Source organism: Somniosus microcephalus, chromosome 14 (assembly GCF_052327205.1).
Source record: "Somniosus microcephalus isolate GS21.2 chromosome 14, FLI_Smic_1.0, whole genome shotgun sequence".
Lineage (NCBI taxonomy): Eukaryota > Metazoa > Chordata > Chondrichthyes > Squaliformes > Somniosidae > Somniosus > Somniosus microcephalus.
In genome coordinates, this window is record NC_141000.1 from 70097512 (window position 1) to 70124287 (window position 26776).

Here is a 26776-nt window from a genome sequence, read left to right on the forward strand (position 1 = left end):
TTCTGATAAATCTCTTGTTTTTTATAATACTGGAGGAATATCACATGGTTACCTTTAGTCCCCACCACAAACTCCGTTCCCTAGCCACTGATTCCATCCCTCTCCCTGGCAACTGTCTGAGGCTGAACCAGACTGTCTGCAACCTAGGTGTCGTATTTGACCCCAAGATGAGCTTCCGACCACATATTTGCGCCATCACCAAGACCACCTACTTCCACCTCCGTATCATCGCCCGACTCCGCCCCTGCCTCAGCTCATCTGCTGCTGAAATCCTCATCCATGCCTTTGTTACCGCTAGACTTGACTATTCCAATGCTCTCCTGGCCAGCCTCCCATCTTCCACCCTCCATAACCTTGAGCTCATCTAAAACTCTGCTGCCCGTATCCTAACTCACACCAAGTCCTCTTCACCCATCACCCGTGTACTTGCTGACCAACATTGACTCCTGGTCTGGCAATGCCTCCATTTTAAATTTCTCATCCTGGTTTTCAAATTCCTCCATGGCCTCACCCCTCCCTATCTCTATAACCTCCTCCTGCCATAAAACCCTCTCAGATCTCTGTGCTCCTACAATTCTGGCCTCCTGCGCAACCCAATTTTAATCGCTCCACCACTGGTGGCTGTGCCTTCAGCTGCCTAGGCCCTAAGCTCTGGAATTTCCTCCCCAAACCTCTCTACCTCTCTTTCCTCCTTTAAGACGCTCCTTAAAACCTACCTCTTTGACCAAGCTTTTGGTCATCTGTCCTAATATCTCATGTGGCTCGGTGTCAAATTTTATTTGATAATGCTCCTGTGAAGCGCCTTGGGACGCTTTACTATGTTAAAGGCGCTATATAAATGCAAATTGTTATGTTTGCCTTCTACAGTCATGCTAATTTATGTCTCCCTCATTGGCCCTCTGTCTGCCTTTTTTTACGTTTCTTTGGTAGTTCCATATTCTTCCCCTTTCTGTAGAATTTGTTTTTCTAACTTACTTCTTTCTGTACTGCCTTAGTAATCCATTTAGGGTCACAGTTCTTTAATGTGTTTATTTTATTGGTATGTAGTTATCCTGCATGCTTAGTAGTGTGTCCTTCAATTTTTTTCATTTGTCCTCAACTGACGTTTTCTTGACTGCCACCATCCCGCCACTGACCTGTGTAAGCTCTTCCCCTCGTTGCCTTTTAATGTTGTGTACCAGTGTCAGCTTGGCTCATTGGTAGCACTTTCACTTCTGAGTCAGAAGGTTGTGAATTCAGGCCCCACTATGGATCTGCACAAACAATTTGAGCTGATATTTTATTGCAGTATGGAGGTAGGGCTGTATTGCTAGAGATGCCATCGTTTGGATGAAACGTTAAACCAAAGCTCCGTTTGTCTGTTTAGGTGGACATAAAAGATCCTGTGCCATTATTTGAAGAAAAGCAGGGGAGTTTCCAAGTGTCCTAACCAACAGTTATTCCTCAACCAACACCACCATTACAGATTTATTAGTCATTCAACTCATTTGCTGATTGTGGGACCTAGGCATACACAAATGGCTGCCACATTTACTTATGTGACTGCACATCAAATGCAATTCATTGGCTGCAAAGCACTTTGGGCATTCCGAGGACATGAAAGTGTTAGAGAGGGGGTTCTTATTTAAGAGTCATTCCTCAAATCAATAAGGTTCTTAAACATTGAAGTCAGGCGTCATAAGTTTATTAAACATGTACTACATGCAACAGTACTCAAACATACACTTAAAAGGTAGTATTTACAACCGCACCTAATGGGTTTGGTTGGGGATCCAAACATGTTACAGTTCTGAGATCAGTATCTTGGGCCTTTACAAATCAAAATACTCATTACAAATTGCCAGTTTTTATAAATTTCTCTTACTCCCTCAATGTGACAATTCTGCACTAATTGTATAAAAGTTAAAATACAACTCCATATAAATATCAATAACTTTAGTTTTCCTTGCTTAACAAGCTCATTTCCATTGAGCTAACAGTATAACTTCCTTACTTCGTCATCTTATCGATAGTTTCACTCGGTCCATATAATTTCCATTCTACCAAGTGAAACCTTTAAATAATAAGTCTGTCTTTGTTGCTGTATCATTGGCACCAATTAAATAAGATGATGTATACCCAGATATTTTCTTTTGCTGAACTAACTCTTTTCCCACACCGTTATCAAATGATTAAAGTTCTCTGAAACTTTAGGAACCAGTATGCAATGGCATGTCTTTAATTATCTTATTACTTCATCCTGAAACTGGCCATTGCTGCAGGGTCAGCCCCGGCCCAAAAGCCGAGAGGTATTTTAAATTGACTTATACTTTCCTGTTTAACAACCAAAGGCTAAAAGATTCATATTACTAAGATTAATATAAAGAGAAATCAATAATAGTATAGCATTAGTAGACTTCAGGACTATCTAATTAACCCCTTCGTTACAAAAGGCACGACAGTATATAACTCGAAGTCTTTCATTTTTCTTCTTCTGTGGTATTAGTTTATCCCAGTTCATATGAAGTTTAATTATGTTATGGTCACTGCACTACTTCCATTCTGGGTCACATTAAACTATATGTAAATGGATCAATCAGGCAATATGCTGAATCATTAATAACATACATCAACTCTGCAAAGGTTTTACGTGCAAATTTTAAACATTACCTATTTTGTGAACTTTCATACTATGCCCACTTGAACTGTGGAAAACACTCAGGTTTTTAGTAATAGATCTTTCCAAACGTGGGTGATGTCTGGAGAAAGCACTAAAAAGGTATATAACATAATGATGAAGTACTGATGCTCACATGTAGGTCACTGATGGCAGCAGTGGTAGGAGCAATTTAAGGTGATGAATTAAGAATGTTGCGCATAAAGTATATTGGCATAACATTAAACCATGTTGATTTAAACTTGATTTCTCATATTTTGCTATTACTAAATACAGTAAACAAGCCAAGTGACGATATTGGACAACCTTCGACACAAGTAAAATCAGAATAAATATTTGATAAAATACTGCTACCATATTGTTACAAGAAAACAAAAATTTCAGAAAGGAACATCACTCAGAGCTTCTTATGTCATTGTTTCTGATGTTATACTGCTGTTATACAAACTAAAAATTATGGAATCCAGAAACAATGGATGCCATAAGGACAGAGAGGAGAGTTTGGGCAAAATAACTTACCTTTTACACAAGTGGGTTTGTTGATTGTGTTCTTTGTTCCCAAGCCTAGCTGACCCCAGTTGTTGCTCCCAAAAATATATACCTTGCCATTTTCTGTCAAAAAACAAATGTGCTTTACGTGAATATTTTATTTTACCCTTGATTCTGTATTTCACATTGTTTCCCAATATATAAATCTTTGAACATTTTATCTGTCTGTTTATTTTTCTGTCTCGTGTCTAAATTAATCTCTCAGCACCTAAAGCTAAAAGAAGGCAGATATCTGTCCCCTGTCATGACTTCTCCCAAAGCTACCTCATCTGATTTTTCTGCTTATGTTTTCGAGCCTCAGGTTCACTTCACGGTTTAACAGCCCCAGTGTGAAGCTGGCACAGTGACATAGAATATTGGAGCCCCAACCCCTTCAATCTTCACACAATGAGATGCTGAGTTCAACTACATCACTACAAGCAGGATCCCTTCATGTGAGAATATGTATTTCCCTACAGAAGGGAATAGGAAAAATCAGGCCAGCAATCTCCTAGCAACTAACTACGAGCAGCAATGGTGGAGGCCTGGGAGTAAAATATTCAACTACTATGCAGTTGGAGAATTAGACACACGTGTCATTTTTTTCTTGAAATAATATGTGAATATTTTTTCAGATTAAAATAAGATTTGACACACTTGATATTTGGTGACAGTAAAGGAAAGGGTTAACAAATTAAAAATACAGACACTTGGAAAAAGCCTCAACCACAATTATTCAAAGGAAAATATTCCTCCCCGCACCCAATCTTTAACAATTGCAATTATATAGTAGCTTTAACGTAGTAAAACGTCCCAAGGTGCGTCACAGGGGCGTTATCAAACAAAATTTGACACCGAGCCACATAAGGAGATATTAGGGCAGATGACCAAAAGCTTGGTCAAAGATGTAGATTTAAGGAGCGTTTTAAAGGAGAAATGAAAAGAAACTCTAAATTAGAAAAAAACAGTTTAATTCTCATCGCATGGTAGCTGTCCTCCTAGACCAGATTGACGTCTTAGTCGCAATCGTCAGTTTAGCAGCATTTCTGCGACTACCTACTTAAAATTTGTTTCTTTTTCTGTTTCTTTGTTCCAATTTTCTCCCCACCTTTCGTGAAGGAATTAACTCCCTCACTAGGGTCCGATTCCACAGGCAGCAGTTGCCCGCTGAAATTCTGCCCAAGTGATGCGTAAACCTTGATAGTGAGCGATGCCAGGCTATCACAACCAAATCCAAATCTGCCCTCATCCAGGATCCACACACTCATACTTAAAGGAAATATCATAATATCGTAATCTGGAATGGAATCCTGGCCAATTTTCCCCTGGGTTGATAGCAGCTAGGACAGCAGCAGGGCTCCTATCAGCTAATTCAACTTGCATCACAGACAGTTCTGGCCATATCACATGGACTCCTGTGCATAGTTAACTGAAACTACTGAGGTCAGGTTCCAGGATGGATGCAGAAAGTACCATTTGTGTGTGTGTTTTTGTCCCCAACCAATTATGTTTTTTTTAGTAGGACCATCAAGGTGCAACAAGCTAAATGTGCACCTGGAAATACCATCCTGACATGATTGTCTTCAAAATATTTTGAGTGAATTTTTTTTTTTTTTTTTAAAAAGGATGCTGAAGCAATAAAATTGTAGCTTTATTTCTGTGATCCTTACTTGTTGCTCTAGCTGAATAGTCAAAGCAAAAAAATTCTGCCCCATCTTTGCATACAGAGATATAAATAAATAAATTCCAAGTTGGGGCTAACGACTCACCAGTTATGAACGCGGTGTGTTCATCCCCACAGCTGAGTGAGACAGCTTTGTCATTTTTCAGCCAGAATTTGCTGGGAATATTCTCTGAGAATTTGCTTTTACCAAATGTAAAAACAGCTCCGGTACCTGAAAGTAAAATAAATATGATGGGACTTTTAAACTATTTGTATTGAATCAAAAACATGTTCTAATGCCTGCTATGGCATAAAATAAATGTCCAAATATTCTGCAATTTTCTAGTAACATTTATAAACTAGTCATTTCCACTGACGACCCAAGGCAATCCTTCACTCTTATCTTAATTCAATTGTGTTACGTTGATCGAAGTACGTTACTAAATGTATATATATTATAACAATAAATAACACTTGCCTCCACCATGTTTTACTTTATTTACTATACTGCTTATTTAACAATTACTTGAGAAGTCACAACAGTTGAATATTTCATTGACTCGTTGTAACAATTGATGTGCTAAATTCCTCACAAACCAGCAGAAGTTTGAATATGGAATGACAAAAACCATCAACCTAGTAAACATGAACAGAGAAACCAACCACTGGGAACTCACTTGCTCTATGCTGTAAGTCACATTGCCTTATAACACATTCTTGCAGAGTTCAAGGTATACAATTATTTTGTACCTATATATCTAACATTTTTTTTTTTTTTTTTAAGGGAAGAGAATACACCTAGTACTGTTCCCTCAGCAAATCTGCATCATCTAGGGTCGGGTGGTAGCAATCTTGCCTCGGAGTCAGAAGGTCATGTTTTCAAGCCCCACTTCAGAGACTTGAACACATAATCTAGGCCGACACTTCAGTGCAATACTAAAGGAGTGCTGCACTGTTAGAGGTCGCATCTTTCAGATGAGCCTTTGAACCAAGACCCCATCAGGTTGACATAAAAAAAATACCACGGCACTATTCAAAGAAAAGCAGGGAGTTCTCCTGGTGTTGCAGGACATTTATCGGTCAAGCAACATTGCTAAAACAGATTATCTGGTGATTTATCTTATTGCTGTTTGTGGGATTTTGTTATGTGCAAATTAGCTGTCGCATTTCCCTACATTACAACAGTGACTACACTTCAATAGTACTTCATTGGATGTGAAGCGCTTTGGAAAGGCATTATACAAGTGCAAATTCTTTCTTTATCTATTAATTCACAGTACCCCTTCATGCCCTCACCCCGATAACCCCTGACATTCCTTTTCAGCAGATAGCCATGGTAACCAGTTGGGCCTTGGCTTTCTATCTGGTCCCATGAAATCCACCTAAGCTAGCAAGGCAGAGGGGGTGTAAAATAATAGATTATTTTAAAACAAGGATGGACATTCTCATCATGACATCATTCTGATCACTATGCCTCGTCATTTGTCAACAAATTAACAACATTTGCTTTCAACATGAGGTAAATAGAATGTACAAATAAACAATTCCAAATACTCATCACAAACAACTCCCCGCTGAGTTACCATATTAATCCATTTGTATACATCATATTTCATTCCTCTCATAACATTATCCTTATACTGTATTAAATAATGATCCTGCAGTAATGTTCAATCATCTATAGGAGTTTGTTCTTTACAATCACTAATGGCTTAAAGGGAATTCATTATTCTAAAGAAAAAAAGAATAGGATGGGTGACAAGAAACCAAGTTCAAAATAAATCACAAAGGGACTGACAAATAAGGTGGATGCCGCAGTGTTTTGTTTCGAGAGAAATCAGATATGGTTAAACTGTTATTCTTAATTTTAGTGCAAAAATTCTACGTCAGTTCTCAAAGGGTTAACAGTCAAGTTTATTTGGCTGAATTTTGAACTAATTGGGTATAGGAGGAATTACACAGGCTCAACCAGACAAAGACAGCTCAGTCCTGTAGGTCACTGCCAGATGTCTTTATCTCATCTCATTCATCTCCACGAGCAGCAGGAAGGTTGCTTTATGGCCAGTGTTGAACTGCAGTTGCCTACTAGGGAACACATTTTTCTCATTTACAGAGCTCATTTCAAAACTTAGGGGCGTGGTAGCTTAGGTCACTGAGAAGTACATACAGCCGAGGTCCACGTGCACTTTAACAACTTACTAGCAATGTAGTTTGAAGGCTCCCCATCAAGGAAAGCCATCAATATGCAATCATACAGATCCGTGTGGAATATAAATATATTTTTTTATTACCACTATTCCCTTCATCACCATATTACCTTTCTCCACGGGAAATATAATCTGAGCTGGGCACCTCCACAGCTACCATCCATGCCACACCACCATCAGCTCAGAGAAGCCATGCTTTCACAGTATGGAACAGGCAGCTTCTGGCACATCACCAGAAAAGATCTCCTTTTAACAGGGTCTCCCCTTCTGTCTTGTTTTTTGAATATGTTACAGGATTATACAAAGCATTTTTACAGAAAATTGCAATTAAAAGATACTAAAGAATATGCAATTCAAAAGGAAATACTTTGCAAACATTCTTTTAATAAATTTTGCAAACATATTTTCTAAATATTCATATTCTAGTTCAATTGCATTTAAGGTACTCCTCTACATTAATACTCTCCTCCCTGCTGCAAGTATGGGTGTAATAGGCTCTGAATCACCATTCAATCTGTGGTGTTTCAAACCTTAAAATGAAACACACAAAATAATTGCATACTTTGGTTGCCACACAACTATAATACAAGACGTAGCGATAGCACTTGTTGAACTGCACTGCTGGACTTTGTCTAGCAGTAATTCGTCTCTACAGAAACTAGGATCCAAACTAAAACAATCCTAGCAAACCTTGAACGAGGTGTTCCTCATGTGTTACGTGTATTGAGCAGATGTTACCGCTTTATTTCTCAACACGGTCTTGCAGTTGTTTCTTGAGGGCTTTGTTTATTTTCGAGTGGGTACAGGCTTTGGGCTTTGGCTCGAGAGGTTAAAGTCAGAGAGGCTGCAATGATTCAGCTCGTGGAGTCCTTTGTGCTTTTAGGATGAACATTTCAAAGTCAAGGAAAATTTCAATGCCGCGGCAATTCATATGTCCACCTTGGAAGCACTTATCATACACGGCCACATCAAGAGGTTTCAGCGCCCTCTGGAAAAGCTGCTTTGTTGAACCCGCCACACACATGTCTGTGTTACTGTCTTCTTCTCTCTGTGTTTTTCTCTCACTTTCTTATTGTTTCTTTGTGCTTCTTTCTGATAATCGGTTCCTGTACCTTTTCATCTCTTATTACTCTCCCTCTTTTTATTTCACCCTTTGTTACCGTCTTACTGCTACTGTCACCTTTCCACTCTGTGTTTATCTATTACTCATGGTACTCGGTCACTGCTCCAGGGTGTTTTCTCTGTTACATCTGTTGCCTTTTCCTCCAGTAATCTCTCACAATGGGACAAGAACTGCAAATTATTTCTCAACATGTTACAATAAAAAAAAATACTAATTTATAGAAACATATTATACTGGGGTTTACTACTTTATAGGCACAATTCAAATAATGGCACATCTAATCTAATACTGAGTAGGTAAGAACCGTATATCTAACTAATGCAGTATTATTTGCACCTCCAATTGTTGTGTTTGTACCGCTATACACAACTACATAAAATAATAAAGCAGCAGAGACTGAGTGTAACTTCAAGTGATCTTTACTGGGTAACTGGAACTTCGGCACTGACTATACAAATCGATACGTGTCTGTTATATACGCTCGCAACTAAGGATGTACATCCACAAAACAAAGTAGTCCCTTCAATGTTGTATACATTACACTTCCTCCCCCTTTAGTTTAATAGTATATTAACACAAAATTTCTATAATTAACATACAGAGCCTGTCTTTACAGTAACCTTTTTGTTTTCTTAAAAGTAACAAAATTCAAATTCCAACATAACATTTTATTTTGTCAACAGCCCTTTTACAAGTTAAGTCTCTGGGGAGGCCTCCTCTGCCTCACTGGGTAATGTCTCTCCAGACTCTTGCTTTGGGGAATGAGACTGTACAGGTACAGGTGCATCAGGTGAGCTATCAGCACAGGTAGAGCTCTCAGCTGTGGATGAGGCTGGTGCTGATGCTGATGAATCAGGAGTGTCTGTTTCCATGTCAGGTGAGTCTGGGCGAGGTATAGGGGTGTTTTCCACCTGAACATCCAGAATTTGGTCCACATGACGTCTCAAAACGTTCTCTCCCACATCCACAGTATACGTCAGTGGTCCCTCTCTTGTGGATATTGTCCCTGGTTGCCACTTCTTGAAAGTCTGTACGAATCTTTCTGCCAAGCCATTTGTAGCTGGATGGTACGGGGCAGATGCGTAGTGCTTGATTCCATTTTTCCTCATGAAACCTTGGAATTCGTCAGACAAATTGTCGTCCATTGTCTGTGCAGATTTGTTCTGGTAGGCCATTTCTAGCGAACATGGTCCTCAGAACTGAAATGGTCTTTTCAGATGTGGTTAATTTCATTTTAATGACCTCGGGCCATTTGGAATGTGCATCGACTGCAATCAAGAACATGGAGTCCATGAATGGTCCAGCAAAGTCGATGTGCACACGTTGCCATGGTGATGAGGGCCATTCCCATGGATGGAGAGGGGCTTGTGGTGGTGCGTTCTGGACCTTTTGACATCCTGAGCAGCTCTTTGTCAGGTCCTCGATCTGTTTGTCAATTCCTGGCCACCACACATATCCACGGGCAAGGCTTTTCATCTTTACCATACTAAGTGGCCTTCATGCAGTTCATCTAGCACTCGGTTATGAAGCTTGGGAGGAATCACAACTCGTGAGCCGCACATCAGTGTTCCCCGACACACTGATAACTGCTCCCTCCTAGCTGAGAATGCTGGAAACAATAAGTCACCAAGCACTGGCCATCCCTTCACAGTGATGTCATAAACTTTTGACAATGTAGGGTCATTGCGTGTTTCTCTTTCAATGAGGGAGTTTGTCACTGGTAGCTGCTCAACTACTGTTGTGTGAAATACCTCTGCCGAGTCAACTGTTGTAGTTCTCGGAGGTCGGCAGTGGTAAACGTGACAAACCATCGGCGTTGCCATGTTGCTTGGTCCCCTTGTATTCAATGTCATACAGGTGAGCCCCTAGGAAGAGTGACCATCGCTGCAGCCGTTGTGCCGTCATCACTGGAACGCCCTTCCTTGGGTTGAAGATTGAAACGAGAGGCTGGTGGTCAGTTAACAGTGTAAACTGTTGACCATACAAGTAGTGGTTGAATTTCTTGACTCCCCACACAAGGCTGAGGGCCTCTCGGTCAATCTGTGCATAATTGCATTCAGCTGTAGTAAATGATCTTGAGGCAAAGGCTATTGGTCTTTCTGAGCCGTCTGGGAACTTATGTGACAACACGGCACCAATGCCATGGGGTGAAGCATCACACGCCAGTCGAATAGGTAAGGATGGGTCAAAGTGAGCTAGCACCTCTTCTGAAGTAATGAGTCTTTTACTCTCTTGAAAAGCTTGTTCACAGCTGTCACTCCACTTCCATTGTGACCCTGTCTGTAGCAGTGTATTTAGTGGATGTAACACTGTAGATAGGTTGGGCAAGAACTTGTGATAGTAGTTCACCAGTCCAAGATATGATCTCAACTGAGACACATTTTCAGGTGTTGGTGCATTAATCACAGCTTCAATCTTGTCTGGAGACTTGTGTAAACCGTCCTTGTCAATCACATGTCCACAGTATGAGATTTCCTTTTTGAAAAACTCACACTTGTCTCGGTTCGCTCGGAGCCCATACTCCCGTAACCTGATGAGCACCTGTTTGAGGTTGGAAAGGTGGTCGTTGTCATTCTTGCCAGTAATGATGGTGTCATCAAGATAACACTGAGTACCTGGGATCCCCTGCAGGACTTGGTCCATTGCCATTTGCCAGATTGCAGGAGCTGATGCTATTCCGAATACCAGCCGATTGTACTGGTAAAGGCCTTTGTGCGTATTTATTGTCAGGTGCTTCTTTGATGCATCATCAATTTCCATTTGGAGATAGGCCTGGGCCAAGTCAATCTTTGTGAAGCGTTCCCCTCTTGACAGGGAAGCAAAGATGTCCTCAATGCGAGGCAATGGGTACTGTACTGTGTGGAGGACTGGGTTAACAGTCACTTTAAAGTCTCCGCAGATGCGCACTTTTCTTGGCTTTCATGGTTTTGTGCTGGAGGTTTTCTTCATCACTGGAACTATAGGTGTGGCCCATTCACTCCAATCCACCTTGGACAGGACCCCTAACAGCTCCAAGTTCTCCAGCTCTGCTTCTACTGAAGGGCGAATTGCATAAGGCACTGGTCTGGCCTTGTGGAACTTTGGATTTGCGTTCTCAATCTTAATTTTTGCTTTCATGCCCTTAAGTGTTCCTATTCCCTTCTTGAACACTTCCTGAGAGTCAGAGAGTATTTGTGACAGTCTCTCAGGAGTGGCGTTGCTGTCCTCCTTTGCTGACACAAACAGTGCTTGGATGGTGTGCCAATCAAACTGTATTTTCCTGAGCCATTCGCGTCCCAGCAATGGTGGTCCTCCATTTTTCAGTACATAGAGGTTCAATTGCAGTATTTTTTTTTCTTTGGATGTCACTGTCACTTTTATTTTACCTTTGGGGCACACTCTTTGTCCTGTGTATGTCTTTAACAGTACTTTAGTTGGCCTTAGCGGTATGTGTGAAAACAGTCGTTTGTAGTCATGTACAGAGATCACTGTTAAAGCTGAGCCTGTGTCCAACTCCATTTTCAGCCTAACTCCTGCCACTTCTGGAGTAATCCATATTATTCTGTGATCCTCCGTCTCTTTCACACGGTGTAGTTTCAGACAAGCCAAATCCTCTTCCTGAGTCTGTGTCACTTTTTTTTAAAATCTGAACTGTTTCCAGTCATGTGGTGTACCTTCTTGTATCTTTCTTTGAACGGTTTCTTGTTTTCAGTCACTTGATGTACCTTCTTGTTACTCTGTATTGTATCAGTTTTCTACTTCTTATTTGCTTTGCAGACTCTTTCAATGTGCCCTTGTCTGCCACATTGTCTGCAGTCTTTGTCTTTAAACCAAGTCATTGTGGTCATGTGACATTTTGCCACAACGATAGCACTTCTTTTCTTGTTTCAGTGACATTTTATTAGTTGAATATTCCAGGGATTTCTGTTGAATTTCTAAAGCGCCACGTGCTGCTGCTTCCATTGATATTGCGATACTCAGAGCCTTCTCCAATGTGAGGTCTTTTTCAGACAGGAGCTTCTTTTGTGTGCTTTCATTTTGCATGCCACACACAAATCTGTCCCTCAATGCGTCTGATAAGCCCACGCCAAATTGGCAATGTTCTGATAATTTGCGCAACTTTGCCAAATATTCAGAAATGCTTTCATTTTTGCTCTGGTTCCATTTATGGAATTTAAATCTTTCAGCTATGAGCAGTGGTTTGGGGCTTAAATGGTCTTGGAGTGTGTCCATTATTTGTTTGAATGTTTTGTTTCCTGGCTTTTCAGGGGTTAATAAACTACGTAGCAGCCTATATGTCTTTGCGCCCATAACACTCAGCAAAACAGTGGCTTTCTTTTCTACCTCCACTCCGTTAGCCTCACAGTACAACTCCACTCTTTCAATGTAAGTTGCCCAGTCTTCAATGCTGCTATCAAATGCTGCAATAGTGCCAATCATCGCCACTTTTTTTCCAAACCCGTTTTTCTTTCTTTACTAGTTAGCTAGCGTCATGCACGTCACTGTGCACTTTTCACTTGACTTACGTATCCCCTGCCTAACTTAGCAAGCGTACTCCGTTTTCTCTGCCTTCTCGCTCCTTTCTTCCAAGTTTCGGTGTCCTCTGGATGCGATGCCAGAATAGGAAGACGTAGGTTCATAATTCTCGTCGCCAATTTGTTGTGTTTGTACCGCTATACACAACTACATAAAATAATAAAGCAGCAGAGACTGAGAGTAACTTCAAGTGATCTTTACTGGGTAACTGGAACTTCGGCACTGACTATACAAATCGATATGCGTCTGTTATATACGCTCGCAACTAAGGATGTACATCCGCAAAATAAAGTAGTCCCTTCAATGTTGTATAAAAGCACTGGAGAGGGGAATTTGAGAGTTTGGGAGGTTTCCGGGTGTGTGCTCTTAAAAACCATACAAACAGAGGAACAGGACTAAAAAGAACAGCAGATTTGTACCTTAAAAATAAACAACACTAGGAAGCAGGACTGAAAAACAAACACCAAGTTGTAAGACTAAAAAAGAACAAACACAAGGAGTACTTGGACAAAAGAATACAAATACCGGGCGTGGGACTAAACAACAAGACAACTTGTATTTATATAGCATCTTTAATGTAGTAAAATGTCCCACGGTGCTTCACAGGAGCGTTATCAAACAAAATTTGACAATGAGCCACATAAGGAGATATTAGGGCAGATGGCCAAAAGCTTGGTCAAAGAGGTAGGTTTTAAGGAGCATTTTAAAAGAGAAAAGAAAGGTAGAAGGCAGAGAGGTTTAGGGAGAGAATTCCAGGGCTTAGGGCCTAGGCAACTGAAGGCAAGACCGCCCCAATGGTGGAGCGATTAAAATCAGGGATAAGCAAGAGGCTATAATTGGAGGAGCGCAAATATCTGAGGGTTGTGGGGCTGGAGAAGGTTACAGAGATAGGGAGGGGCGAGGCCATGGAGGTATTTGAAAACAAGGATGAGAATTTTAAAATCGAGGAGTTGCTTAACCAGGAGCCAATAAGAACATAAGATCATAAGAAATAGGAGCAGGGGTAAACCACTCGGCCCTTTGAGCCTGCTCCTTATTCAATAAGTTCATGGCTGATCTTCCACCTCAACTCCACCTTCCCGCACTGTCTCCATATCCTTGATTCCCTTAGTATCCAAAAATCTATCAATCTCTGCCTTGAATATACTCAATGGCTGAGCATCCACAGCCCTCTGGGGTAGAGAATTCCAAAGATTCACAACCCTCTGAATGAAGAAATTTCTCCTCATCTCAGCCCTAAATGGCCGACTCCTTATCCTGAGACTGAGACCCCTAGTCCCTGAGCGGAGCAGCGGAGGCAGAGTATGTCCGTGTCCGGCGAATTCAAAAACAACAACAAAAAACAAGGAGTGATGTCACAGGACAGCCAGTAGGTTGATTGGTTGGTGAGTATTACATTTTTTTCTCTCTAAGCTAGGACAGTGGTTTAAACTAAGAGCTGGGAAACTATAAAATACTTTATTAAATAAATAGCTTAACTAGATAAGCTAAATATAACTATAAATAATTGTTTGAATAAAGACTTTAATTAAATAAATAAAACAAGGTTAGACTAATATATGGCAGAGCAGGTTGTGTGTCTGGACTACAGTATGTGGAAGTTTGTGGACAGCGAGACTGTCCCAAGCGAACACATCTGCAGTAGATATCTCCGTCTCGAATCTCTCCGGCTCAGAGTCATTGATCTGGAGTGCGAGTTGGAGACACTCCGACACATAAGGGAGTGGGAGGAGTATCTGGACAGTTTGCTCCAAACCTCAGTCACACCTCGTAGAGAGGTGCAGGTTCAGAATGGGGCTGGTGTGACTGATAGTGTGCAGAGTAAGGGCAACCCAGGTGAGAAAGAGAATGAGGATCCACAGAAACTGATCCTATCCAACAGGTACAATATACTTGCTACCTGTGAGGATAAGGATAAAGACTGTCAGAGGGACAGCCAGAATGCAGACCATAGCACTTTGGTGCAGGAGGTTGTCCAAAGCGGGGAGGAGGAAGAGGAGAGGAAGCGTAATGTGGTAGTTGTAGGGGTTTCTGTAATTAGAGGGACAGATAGGGGCTCAGGTGGAAATTGTAGTACAACTAATAGTTTAAAAACAAATGAAAGGGAAGACAGTAGAGTAACAGTCAGAAACTGTGCTTTAGGCACTACAGGTAAAGGGAAAACTAAAAGATGTAAAGTGATTAAACCAGGAGAAAGAAATAAGAAACATGTCAGTAAAACATTAGAACTGAAGGACAGGCTAGGGTGTGTGGTCCAAATAAGCCTTCTATATACAAACCCACGGAGTATAAGGAATAAATTGAAATAACTGCAGGCGCAAATTCAAATTAGAGGGTATGACAAGGTACATGGCTGCAAGACGGTCAGGACTGGGAACTAAATATACCAGATTATAAGGTCTACAGGAAAGATAGGGAAAATGGTGGAGGGGGAGGAGTAGCCTTAGTGATCAAGGATGAAATCACTTCAATGAGAAGAGATATCTGCGCTCCTCTAATTCTGCCCTCTTGAGCATCCCTGATTATAATTGCTCAACCATTGGTGGCCGTGCCTTCTGTTGCCTAGCCCTATGCTCTGGAATTTCCTCCCTAAATCTCTGCCTCATTACCTCTCTTTCCCCCTTTAAGATGCTCCTTAAAACCTACCTCTTTGACCAAGCTTTTTGTTATCTGCCCTAATTTCTCCTTATGTGGCTCTGTCAAATTTTTTGTCTTCTAATACTCCTGTGAAGTGCCTTGGGACGTTTTACTACATTAAAGGCGCTATATAAATACAAGTTGTAGTAGTAGTAGGATATAACGAGAGATAAGCAAGCAGTGGAAGCTTTATGGATAGAATTAAGAAATAGGAAAGGATTTAAGACTGTAGTGGGAGTTGTGGATTGGCATCCTGGTAGCAGCTGTGAAGTGCTAGATTGTATAAATGCAGAGATTAGACAAGCGTGTAGCAAAGGCAGAGTGGTTTTCATGGGGGATTTTAACTTTCATATAGATTAGGAAAAGCAGACTAGCACCTGTCAGAAAGGTAGTGAATTTCTTGGGCGTGTCCGGGATAGTTTTCTGCAACAATGTCCTAGAAGCAACAAGAGGGCATACCATAATAGATTTAGTAATGAGTAACGAGCCAGATTTAGTTATCAGCCTAACGGTGCGTGAACATTTATCCAATAGTGAACTGGGCAAATCTGTTAATGGGTAAAATGACAGATCAGTGGGAGATGTTCAAAAAAGAATTTAATGTAATACAGAACCAGTTAATACCCCTGAGGGGCAAGAGTTCAACTTGCCAAATAAAACAGCAATGGACGACTAAAGAGGTAAGGGACAACATAAAACGAAAAGAAAAAGCATACAAAAATGCAAAAAATAGCACAGATCCTGGCGAATGGGAAAGATACAAAGAACAGCAAAGGGTCACAAAACAGATAGTAAGAGCTACAAAAAGGGAGTATCAAAAGAAACTTGCAAGGGATATCAAAATCAACACAAAGAATTTTTACATTAGGAAAAAGAGGGTAGTCAGGAGCAATGTTGGCCCCATAAAAACTGATATCAGTGATATTGTCAATGTTAATAAAGAAATGGCAGACATGCTGAATAATTACTTTGCGTCAGTATTTACAGTAGAGGAAGAGGATAGCATTCCAGAAATCCCAAGGAAACTAAATCAGGGACAGGGACTCAGTAAAATTAACGTAAGTAAAATAACAGTAATGAAGAAAATAATGGCACTAAAGAGTGACAAATCCCCAGGGCCAGATGGTTTCCATCCCAGGGTTTTAAAGGAAGTAGGTGAGCACATTGCAGATGCACTAACTATAATCTTCCAAAGTTCTCTCGATTCAGGAACCGTTCCTGTAGATTGGAAAATTGCGTATGTCACTCCGCTATTAAAGAATGGCGAGAGAGGGAAACCAAGGAATTATACACCAGTTAGCCTAACATCTGTTGTCGAGAAATTACTACAGTCTATAATTAAGGATAGGGTGACTGAACACCTTGAAAATTTTCAGTTGCTCTGAGAGAGCCAGCATGGATTTGTGAAAGGTAGGTCATGCCTGACAAACCTGATTGAACTTTTTGAGGAGGTGACTAAAGTAGTGGACAGGAGAATGTTATTTATATGGACTTCAGAAGGCATTTGATAAAGTCCCACAAAAGAGACTGTTAACTAAGGTAGAAACCCATGGAATTGAAGGTAAATGACTGACCTGGTTAGGAAATTGGCTCAGCGGCAGGAGGCAGAGAGTAGGGATAATGTCCGCATGCCCGATACAAGACTCCCAAAACAAGTGCTCTACTCACAGCTCCGGCACGGCAAGAGAGCCCCAGGTGGGCAGAGGAAACGCTTCAAGGACACCCTCAAAGCCTCCTTGAAAAAGTGTAACATCCCCACCGACACCTGGGAATCCCTGGCCCAAGACCGCACAAAGTGGAGAAGCATCCGGGAAGGCGCCGAACACCTCGAGTCTCTTCGCCGGGAGCAAGCGGAAGCCAAGCGCAGGCAGCGCATGGAGCGCACGTCAACCCAAGCACCCCACCCACCCGCCCCTTCAACCACCGTCTGCCCCACCTGTGACAGAGACTGTAGGTCCCGCATTGGACTCATCAGTCACCTGCAAACTCATTTTTAATGTGGAAGCAAGTCATCCCCGGTTCCGAGGGACTGCCTAAGAAGAAGAATGGGTAGGTACGTGAATTGGCAGGATGTAACTAGTAGTGTCCCCGTCTATTTATTAACAACTTAGATGATGGTATAGAAAGCCATATATCCAAATTTGCTGATGACGCAAAGATAGACGGCATTGTCGGCAGTGTGGATGAAAGCATAAAATTACAAAGGGATATCGATAGATTAAGTAAATGGGCAAAACTGTGGCAAATGGATTTCAATGTAGGCAAATGTGAGATCATCCACTTTAGACCTATAAGGATCAAACAGGGTACTTTCTAAATGGTGAAAAGCTAAAAACAGTGGAGGTCCAAAGACACTTGGTGGTCTAGGTACATAGATCATTAAAATATCATGAACAGGTACAGAAAATAATCAAAAAGGCTAATGGAATGCTGGCCTTTATATCTAGAGGTCTAGAATACAAGGGGGTAGAAGTTATGCTGCAGCTATACAAAGCCCTGGTTAGACCACACCTGGAGTACTGTGAGCAGTTCTGGGCTTCACACCTTAGGAAGGATATATTGACCTTGGAGGGAATGCAGCAGAGGTTTACCAGAATGATACCCAGACTTCAAGGGTTAAATTCCGAGGAGAGATTACACAAACTAGGGTTGTATTCTCTAGAATTTAGAAGGTTAAGGGATGATCTGATCGAAGTTTTCAAGATATTAAGGGGAACAGATAAGGTAGATAGAGAGAAACTATTTCCGCTGGTTGGGGAGTCTAGGACTAGGGGGCAAAGTCTAAAAATTAGAGCCAGACTTTTCAGGAGTGAAATTAGGAAACAATTCTACACACAAAGGGTGGTCGAAGTTTGGAACTCTCTTCTGCAAATGACAATTGTTGCTAGTTCAATTGTTAATTTTAAATCTGAGGTTGATAGATGTTTGTTAACTAAAGGTATTAAGGGATATGGGCCAAAGGTGGGTATATGGAGTTAGGTCACAGATCAGCCATGATCTCAATGAATGGCAGAATAGGCTCGAAGGACTCAATGGCCTACTCTTGTTCCTAGTTCTAGACTCCCCAGCCAGGGAAAACATCCTCCCAGCATCTACCTTTTCAAGCCCCTTAAGAATTTTATACGTTTCAATGAGATCACCTCTCATTCTTCTAAAATCTAGGGAATATAGGCCTAATCTACTCAATCTCTCCTGATAGGACAATACCCCATCCCAGGAATCCGTCTGGTGAACCTTTGTTGCACTCCCTCAAAGGCAAGTATAGCATTCCTTAGGTAAGGAGACCAAACTGTACACAGTACTCCAGGTGTGGTCTCACCAAGGCCCCATATAATTACAGCAAGACTTCTTTACTCTTATATACTGTACTCCAATTCTTTTGTAATAAAGGCTAATGTACCATTTGCTTTCCTAATTGCTTGCTGTACCTGCATGTTAACTTTCTGTGATTATTGTACAAGGACACCCAGGTCCCTCTAAATACCAGTATTTCCCAATCTCTCACCAGTTAAAAAATATTCTCCACATTATATTTCAGCTGCCATGTTCTTGCCCACTCACTTAACCTGTCTATATCCCTTTGCAGCCTCTCTACGTCTTCCTCACAACTTACTTTCCCACCTAGCTTTATATCGTCAGCAAACTTGGATACATTACTCAGTCCCCTCATCTAAGATTATAAATAGCTAAGGCCCAAGCACTGATCCTTGCGGTACCCCACTAGTTACAGCCTGCCAACCCAAAAATGACCCATTTATTCCTACTCCGTTTTCTGTCTGTTAACCAATCCTCAATCCATGCTAATATATTACCAAAATCCCATGAGCCCTGATTTTGTGTACTAACCTCTTGTGTGGCATCTTATCAAATGCTTTTTGAAAATCTAAATACACTACATCCACTGGTTCCCCCTTATCTACCCTGCTAATTACAACCTCAAAAAACTAACAGATTTGTCAAACACGATTTCCCTTTTATAAATCCATGTTGACTCTGCCCAATCATATTATGAATTTCTAAGTGCCCAGTTACCACATCCTTAATAGATTCTAGCATTTTCCCTACTACTACCACTTACAGGCTAACTGGTCTATAGTTCCCCGTTTTCTCTCTCACTCCTTTCTTGAATAGCAGGGTTATATTTGCTACCTTCCAATCCGCAGGGACCGTTCTAGATCATTAAGTAAATGAAAGAAGCAATTAAAACCTGTGGAATTCTCTACTACACAAGGCAGTTAGGCCAATTCATTAAATATATTCAAGAAGGAGTTAGATATATTTCTTAAGGCTAAAGGGATCAAGGGATATGGGGAGAAAGCAGGGACAGGGTACTGAATTTGGATGATCAGCCATGATCTCATTAAATGGCGGAACGGGCCCGAGGGGCCGAATGGCCTACTCCTGCTCCTATCTTCTATGTTTCTATGTTTCTAAAACTTCGAGACACACAGCTGGCTTTGGGTAAGCAGGTCAACTGGAGACAAGTTCCCAGGGCTTTGCCAATGCCATTTTGTAATAACTGATAGGACGTACGTATAAGAACACCTCAAGTAATTGGTCATCCTATTTACATTGCCTTGATCACGCACTGCGGGGCAAAAGATCATCTCTACTCCCTGGCAGCTCAGCGGAGATCGGCACTCGATAATTGGGGAAGCATTAATATGAGCATCAGAGATCATGCAAATTGTTCCAGGATCAAATCATGAAAACTGCATTTATGGTAAATTATTCCACAACTTTCAAACTGTAGCTCCTGACTGAGTTCTGACCCATCACCAGGTGTCCTGCTCTCTGATTTTCTCTCCCTATATTAGAACTCACCTCTATCCATAAAAGATGAGTCAGATTTGACACCTCATGGGATAAAAAAAGGTAGTTTGAATAATGGGATTTCTTCCAAATGATAGTACTTGGTCAGATAAAAACTCTAATAAAATGGCCTAGACCGCAAATTTGCCATCTGCAGAACAACGATTTTTCTGTTGCTCATCTGTGCATAACGGCCAAGAACCAGGAGACAGTTCATACACGGGGTTTTTGTTTCTCTTGTATAGAATACTGCTAACATGCTAAGAAATTAAAATTGTCATTTAAAAAAAGAATTTGCATTTATATATGGGCTTATCACATCTCAAACGTCCCAATATGCTTTACATACAATTAATTGCTTTGAAGTGCAGTCACTGGTCTGTAGGCAAACACAGCAGCCATTTTGCACACAGGAAGATCTTACAAACAGCAAAACCGATGAATAACCAGCTAACCTACGATGACGATAGCAAAATACTGCAGATGTTGGAAATCCGAAATAACAACAGAAAATGCTGGAAAAACTCAGCAGGTCAGGCAACATCCGTGGAGAGAAATTTGAGTTGACGTTTCGGGTTGGACCCTTAAAAAAGTTTATACGCTAATATGCTGCAGAAATGTTCTTGGCACACTGAACGGCTCACGTTTCCCTCAGCCCATAAGAACATAAATTATTAACATTCATTTGATTAGATCAGTGGATACATCAAAAACACTGCAGAAGTACTCATTCTGTGGCCATTCTGGTTTTCCCTTCTCTTCCACCAACAATTTAAAATAACAAATCAACCAATGTATTTGCAAGAAATATCCCACGACAGTCTATAATGACCCAGATTTATCAACAGCCATTAAATAGCTAGAACATTGTATGAATACTAATATGGTGCCATTGAGAACAGTGTATATAGGAATATTACCTAATAACATAGCAATACAAGGCACTTTTATTGTAAATCAAAAAATAGTTTAAAAAATTTACCTAGTCACAATGAATGCTCATTTCAAACACTTATTTGTAGTATTTGTGTAATCTTTGAAATGGTATGCACGTCACTCTCCCCAGAAAAGAAAGTAGCTAACTGCTCCACATTCCCAGAAAAAAATTCAATATACTTCCAAATAAAATAATTCACATACAGTAATATACAGTTCTGCTGATTCAATGTACTCAATATTTCAAATCAATGACTTTCAAACTAGCATCCATGAAGTCATAACACAAATCTAAATTTCTGTCAATGTACAAGTAATTCCAGCAAATTGGCATTGTGTGTGGCCCACCGAATTCCAGATGGTAACTGGGAGAAGCTGCACTACGACCATGTAAACGTGACTGTCTATTTATCACTTAGAATAATTGGAGGGCATCAGGTGATCAGTCACACTGCATCATGGCATGTTGCTTCACTCTTACTTAAGTGTCAGCATTAACAGGCAAAATATTAGTAATATTTTTAAAAACAGCAATCTTGGCTCTTGGAAAACAGTAATTACTTTTTAGCATTTATTCCCACTTTTCATAACCAACAAACAAATAAGAACAACAAACCAGTCTCTGGAATAAACACAATAAGGATGATGCATATCAATCGCTAAAAGCAGCATTATATGACAATATTGAAGTCCTTGAAAATTCAACAAAAATGCATTTAAAAACAAGAATTTAATATACTATCATCCCAAGTCCCTTTAAGCCTAATAAGACAACAACTAATATCCATATTATTTTGATTGAGACAGCGAGCACTCGGTGCTGAAACTGTATTTAATCACAGTGTAGAAATTACATTTTCAACACATCATTTGGCACCTTTATCTAAAACGTTAGATATTAAATCTAGTTCATGCTGCATCCATTTGATAAAAGGGGATCATGTTTAACGGGTTTGAAAAGACTCACCCAAGGGCACAGCTTGGACCAGGATATCGAGAGACTAGAGAAAAAACTAGGAAACTCTGTACAAACAAAACTGCAGAAAAAACTGAAGATACATTTTACACAACATTTATTAAACCTCTATAATGTGCTGTTGTTGGGTGCAGTTGATGGACCAACTACATTATTCATGATTCATGGTTTAGGAACATTAAACATTTGGATCAGGAATTCTATGCAATAGGAGTAAGCAGGTCAGATTAGTACAGTGGAGTGGTAAACTCTAAAGTGTCCATTTAACTGGTAGCCAACAAAATCATGTCCAGTGGGGAGGGGCTCTTCTGTGATTGTCCAGTTAATTTTGGAAAAGTTGTTCCATCTGGCTCATCCATTGCATTTAACCCTCCAGTAAGCCTTCCTGGAAAGTGTGTATTGGTGTACATCAGGTGAGGAGAATGGTTGCCTGTCCTTCATAATTGAACACGTGCTACTTACACTTATGGTTGATTAGGCAAGGCACCTGTGGAATCATATCCCAGCACGAGGAATCTTTAGGCTGTATGTTTTAATGTGGCAGAACTGCAGCAATGTGAGGCAAATCATATTTTCTTTGTTTTTGTTGCACTTGATGTGAGGAATGACCTTTCTGGGAGAATAATATTTTCTACTAAACCCAGTAAACACTCCATCTGGCTCATCCAATGCATTAAGCCCTTTGCACAATTCACGAGAGTTCAACCACTGAGACAAGGCAGAGACCGAGAAAAGGAGTACACTAAACCAGTTAACATAGTCGTATTCCAGTAAACTAAAATCAACAGAAGAAAATCTTGCTTTTAGGGACAGAATTGGATGTGTAAGTATGTGCATCAAAAGCATGAGAAGGGTATTACAGGAAATGTTTCAAAAATGTAAAATATTATTTTGGTATTGCACCAGTGGGGTTTGCCAATAGTTGTCTACCTTTACTTCCCTACTTTCCCCAGCTATGAGTTTGGAGAATCCATATGATGATAATTAATAAGTAACTTGGTTATTGGCTCATTGGTGCAACTACCAAATGTATGCTAAGTTATGCTAAGCCTTTATGAATCATTGGTTAGGCCTTAGTTAGAGTATTGTGTCCAATTCTGGGCACTAAACTTCAGGAAGGATGTCAAGGCCTTGGAGAGGGTGCAGAAGAGATTTACCAAAATGATACTGTGGATGAGGGACTTTAGTTATGTGAAGCGACTAGAGAAGCTGGGATTGTTCTCCTTAGACTAGAGAAGGTTAAGGGGAGATTTGATAGAAGTGTTCAAAATTATGAAGGGGTTTGATAGAGTAAATAAGAGAAACTATTTCCACTGGCAGGTGGGTCGGTAACCAGAGGACACTGATTTAAGATAACTGGCAAAAGAACCAGAGGGGAGATGAGGAGATTTTTTTTTTTTTTTTTAATAAACACAGCGAGTTATGATGATCTGGAATGCACTGCCTGAAAGGGTGGTGGAAGCAGATTCAATAGTGACTTTCAAAAGGGAACTGGATAAATACTTTTAAAAAAACTTTGCAGGGCTATGAGGAAAGAGCTGGGGAGTGGGACTAATTGGATTGCTCTTTCAAAGAACCAGCACAAGCACGATGGGCCGAATGGTCTCCTTCTGTGCTGTAAGATTCTATGATTCTGAGCAGAGAGGGCATGGGGAAAATGGGAGAGAAACTAGAGATAGGGGTTCAGTGCTCCGTGTGGGAGTTAGGCCTGGGAGGAGGTTTGGATTGATGGGCAAGGGGCAAGGAGGAAGCAGCAGAGGCGGCTGAATGGGTCTCTCTCTGGGTGACAAAGAAGTCCATGAAATCCTCACATTTGTTGCTAGAGACGAGGGTAGAGGAGCAGGGAAGAGAAATTTAAAGAGCTGATTGGTATTGGAGAAACGGTTATCTTTGCTCTTCATACTGATCCTAGAGTAGTGAGTGGTTTTGGCAGAGGTATTGTAGTCCAGCCAGATTCGATGATGGATGGCTAAGCCAATTATGCACCAGATATGCTCAAGACTTTAGTACCTAACAACTTCACCTGACTTCAGGCCTGTAATATCTCCACTTGTATATCCCATCAAATTCCCAACAAACAAAGCAGGGGGAGAGGAGCAGAGCAGAAGCCGGGGCCAGAGAGAACACACAGCTGAAGCAGCACAAGTTCATCCGATTAAGAAACTCTCCTGTAAAGAGGCTAATACCAAGACAATAAAACAGCAGAATGAAAACATAAACCATTCCTTCCCAGGCTACACATGTGGTATAAATAGTTTTTGTACAAAATGGGCTTTAATCTAATAGCAAGCACTTGTGCCACAAGGAGAGTACAAATAAGCAGTTCATACAACGTTGGTCAATCTGATGTCTACCAATGAATCACTGGGCTATGAACAGAATAAAATTAGAATTCTACATTTCACCATAATAACAAAATACCATATTTGCCAAAAAATTGTCTGACATTTTTTGTATGTTTACAAATACATGATACATGTTGTACTATCATGTCACCTGCATCTGACCTCATTGGTGGAAGAATTCTGCTGTTCCTTATGTGCGGGAAATGTGTAAAGAACGATTTCACTACAGACAGTGAAAATCTTCCTTTTTTCCCTATAGTCCAAAACTTACACCTTTATGTACCATGAAAGTGAGCAGTGTGCCACAGATTTACAACGACCTTTTTACCATAAGTTTTCACACTGGAGGTTGCACTGGCCATCTACATCATGTCCTTCTCCCTATTACCTCTGTACTCACCAACCTTCATTGGTCCTGCTTCCACTATTTCACTGGATTTAAAGTCCTCATTTATAAATCCCTCTATTTCCCCTTCCCACCTCTACAACCTGCTGTAACCATAAATGTAGTACGTGCCATCTGCATCCTCCTTCAGCAGCCAATTGGATAGACTGGAGATGCTGGGGTTGTTCTCCTTAAAGCAGAGAGGCTAAGAGAAGATTTGAGAGGTGTTTAAAATCATGAAGGGTTTAGATAGGGTAAATAAAGAGAAACTGTTTCCAATGGCTGATTGGTCGATAACCAGAGGGCACAGATTTAACGTGATTGGCAAAAGAACCAGAGGCAACATGAAGAAAAACTTTTTTATGCAACGAGTGGTTAGGATTTGGAATGCACTGCCTGATAGGGTGGTGGATGCAGATTCAATAGTAGATTCAAAAGAGAGTTGGATACATATTTGGAGAAAAAATTGCAATGATCTGGGGAAAGAGAGGGGGAATGGGACTAAGTGGATTGCTCTTTGAAAGAGCCAGCGCAGACTCGATGGGCCAAATGGCCTCCTTCTGTGCTGTACCGTTCTATGATTCTATTTAAAAAATAGCATTTATATAGCACCTTTCACGACCACCGGACGTCCCAAAGCGCTTTACAGCCAATGAAGTACTTTTGAAGTGTAGTCACAATGGAGGAAACAGCAGCTAATTTGCACACAGCAAGTGCCCACAAACTGCAACGTGATGATGAATCTGTTTTAGTGATGATGATTGAGGGAATAAACATTGACCAGGAATAACTCCCCTGCTCTTCTTTGAAATAGTGCCATGGGATCTGTCACGACCACCTGAGAGAGCACCGACGGGACCCTGACTTAACGTCTCATCCGAAAGTCAGCACCTCTGACAGTGCAGCACTCCCTCATTACTGCACTGGAGTATCAGCCTAGATTTTTGTGCTCAGGTCTCTGGAGTGGGTCTTGAACCCACAACCTTCTGACTCAGAGGCGAGGGTGCCACCCACTGAGCCACAGCTGACACAGTAAACCTCCTTCATCTTTCGTGGTCCCACTCTGGCTCATTCTCCCCAGAGTCCTTTCAAGCCTGCCCCACACACGTTAATATTAATTCCTTGGGAACCCCGGGTAAAGGTTACGGAGGTGTTTTATATTCTCACAGCTCATCCTATTTCACGGTTTTTTATTTATTTGCAGGCAGACGCTGCCCGGGTTCAGTGACAGTTCAACAGGTCGAGCCCTGGTGGGGATGAGGGTAATCTCAGCCCCGGGCCCCGCTCTCACCCCTCTCCGGGGCCCCGAGCACTCAGCACTGTGACAAGCCTCACTCACCCGGCACATCATCTCCCTCCAACTCCGGCTCCGCCGCCATCCCCTCTCGCGGTACCGACCCGGAAGTAAACAAACCCGCCTGCCATTAGCAACCGAACAAACCGGCCGCCGCAGCGTCATCCTGCGGCTAACTGATGAACTACAGCGCCGCTCGACGGCCGCACCCGCCAATTGCAGCGGCCAGCCGCAGCGACCTCTTTTTCTTTGTCAGGAACTGCCCCAGGAAACCCTTGAGCGCCAACCACCAGCAACAAGCAGTCACCCAGCAAAGGGTGGCCATGAGAAAGTGGCTATCCATATTTGTTTTTTGCGCTTCACCTTTTTTATTGGGGAGGATTCTTGATTGGCTTTCCTTTGAACATGTGTATGTCTGCAGTGGCTGGTGCCATTTCTTGCTTAAGTTAATTGTTGACACCTTTTAGTGGCTCTTGAGTTTCGATGGTGTCTCTGTGGGGGGTTATCCTGTTATGCAGGTTTCCTTTGTTAAGTTTCACGCCGTTGCCTTAGGGGAGATCCATACACATCAAATGTATCTTTATTATTACATATACATCGTATCTTTATTACATACATCTTATATTAATAGTCTCGAGTCCATCACACATACAAAACATATTTTTATTCTTACACGGCTAACAACACTACAATCAGATA

At 41.2% G+C, this 26776-nt stretch overlaps 1 protein-coding gene across 3 annotated transcripts in view; it reads right to left on the reverse strand.

Annotated features, from left to right (window-relative positions):
• The window catches only part of LOC147107539 (X-linked retinitis pigmentosa GTPase regulator-like), a 166958-nt gene extending 140530 nt beyond the window's left edge, over positions 1-26428 (reverse strand). The window contains exons 1-3 of one of the 3 annotated variants that reach the window (XM_086006626.1): positions 26123-26403; positions 4954-5079; positions 3176-3268 (exon numbers count right to left, since the gene is read on the reverse strand). In XM_086006626.1, coding sequence (XP_085862752.1) covers positions 3176-3268; positions 4954-5079; positions 26123-26162 — 259 coding nt within the window. In that variant the 5' untranslated portion in view covers positions 26163-26403. Of the gene's footprint in view, positions 1-3175; positions 3269-4953; positions 5080-26122 lie in introns of all 3 variants that reach the window. The other 2 variants (XM_086006627.1, XM_086006628.1) reach the window with 2 other exon arrangements.
• Positions 26429-26776: the final 348 nt, after the last annotated feature.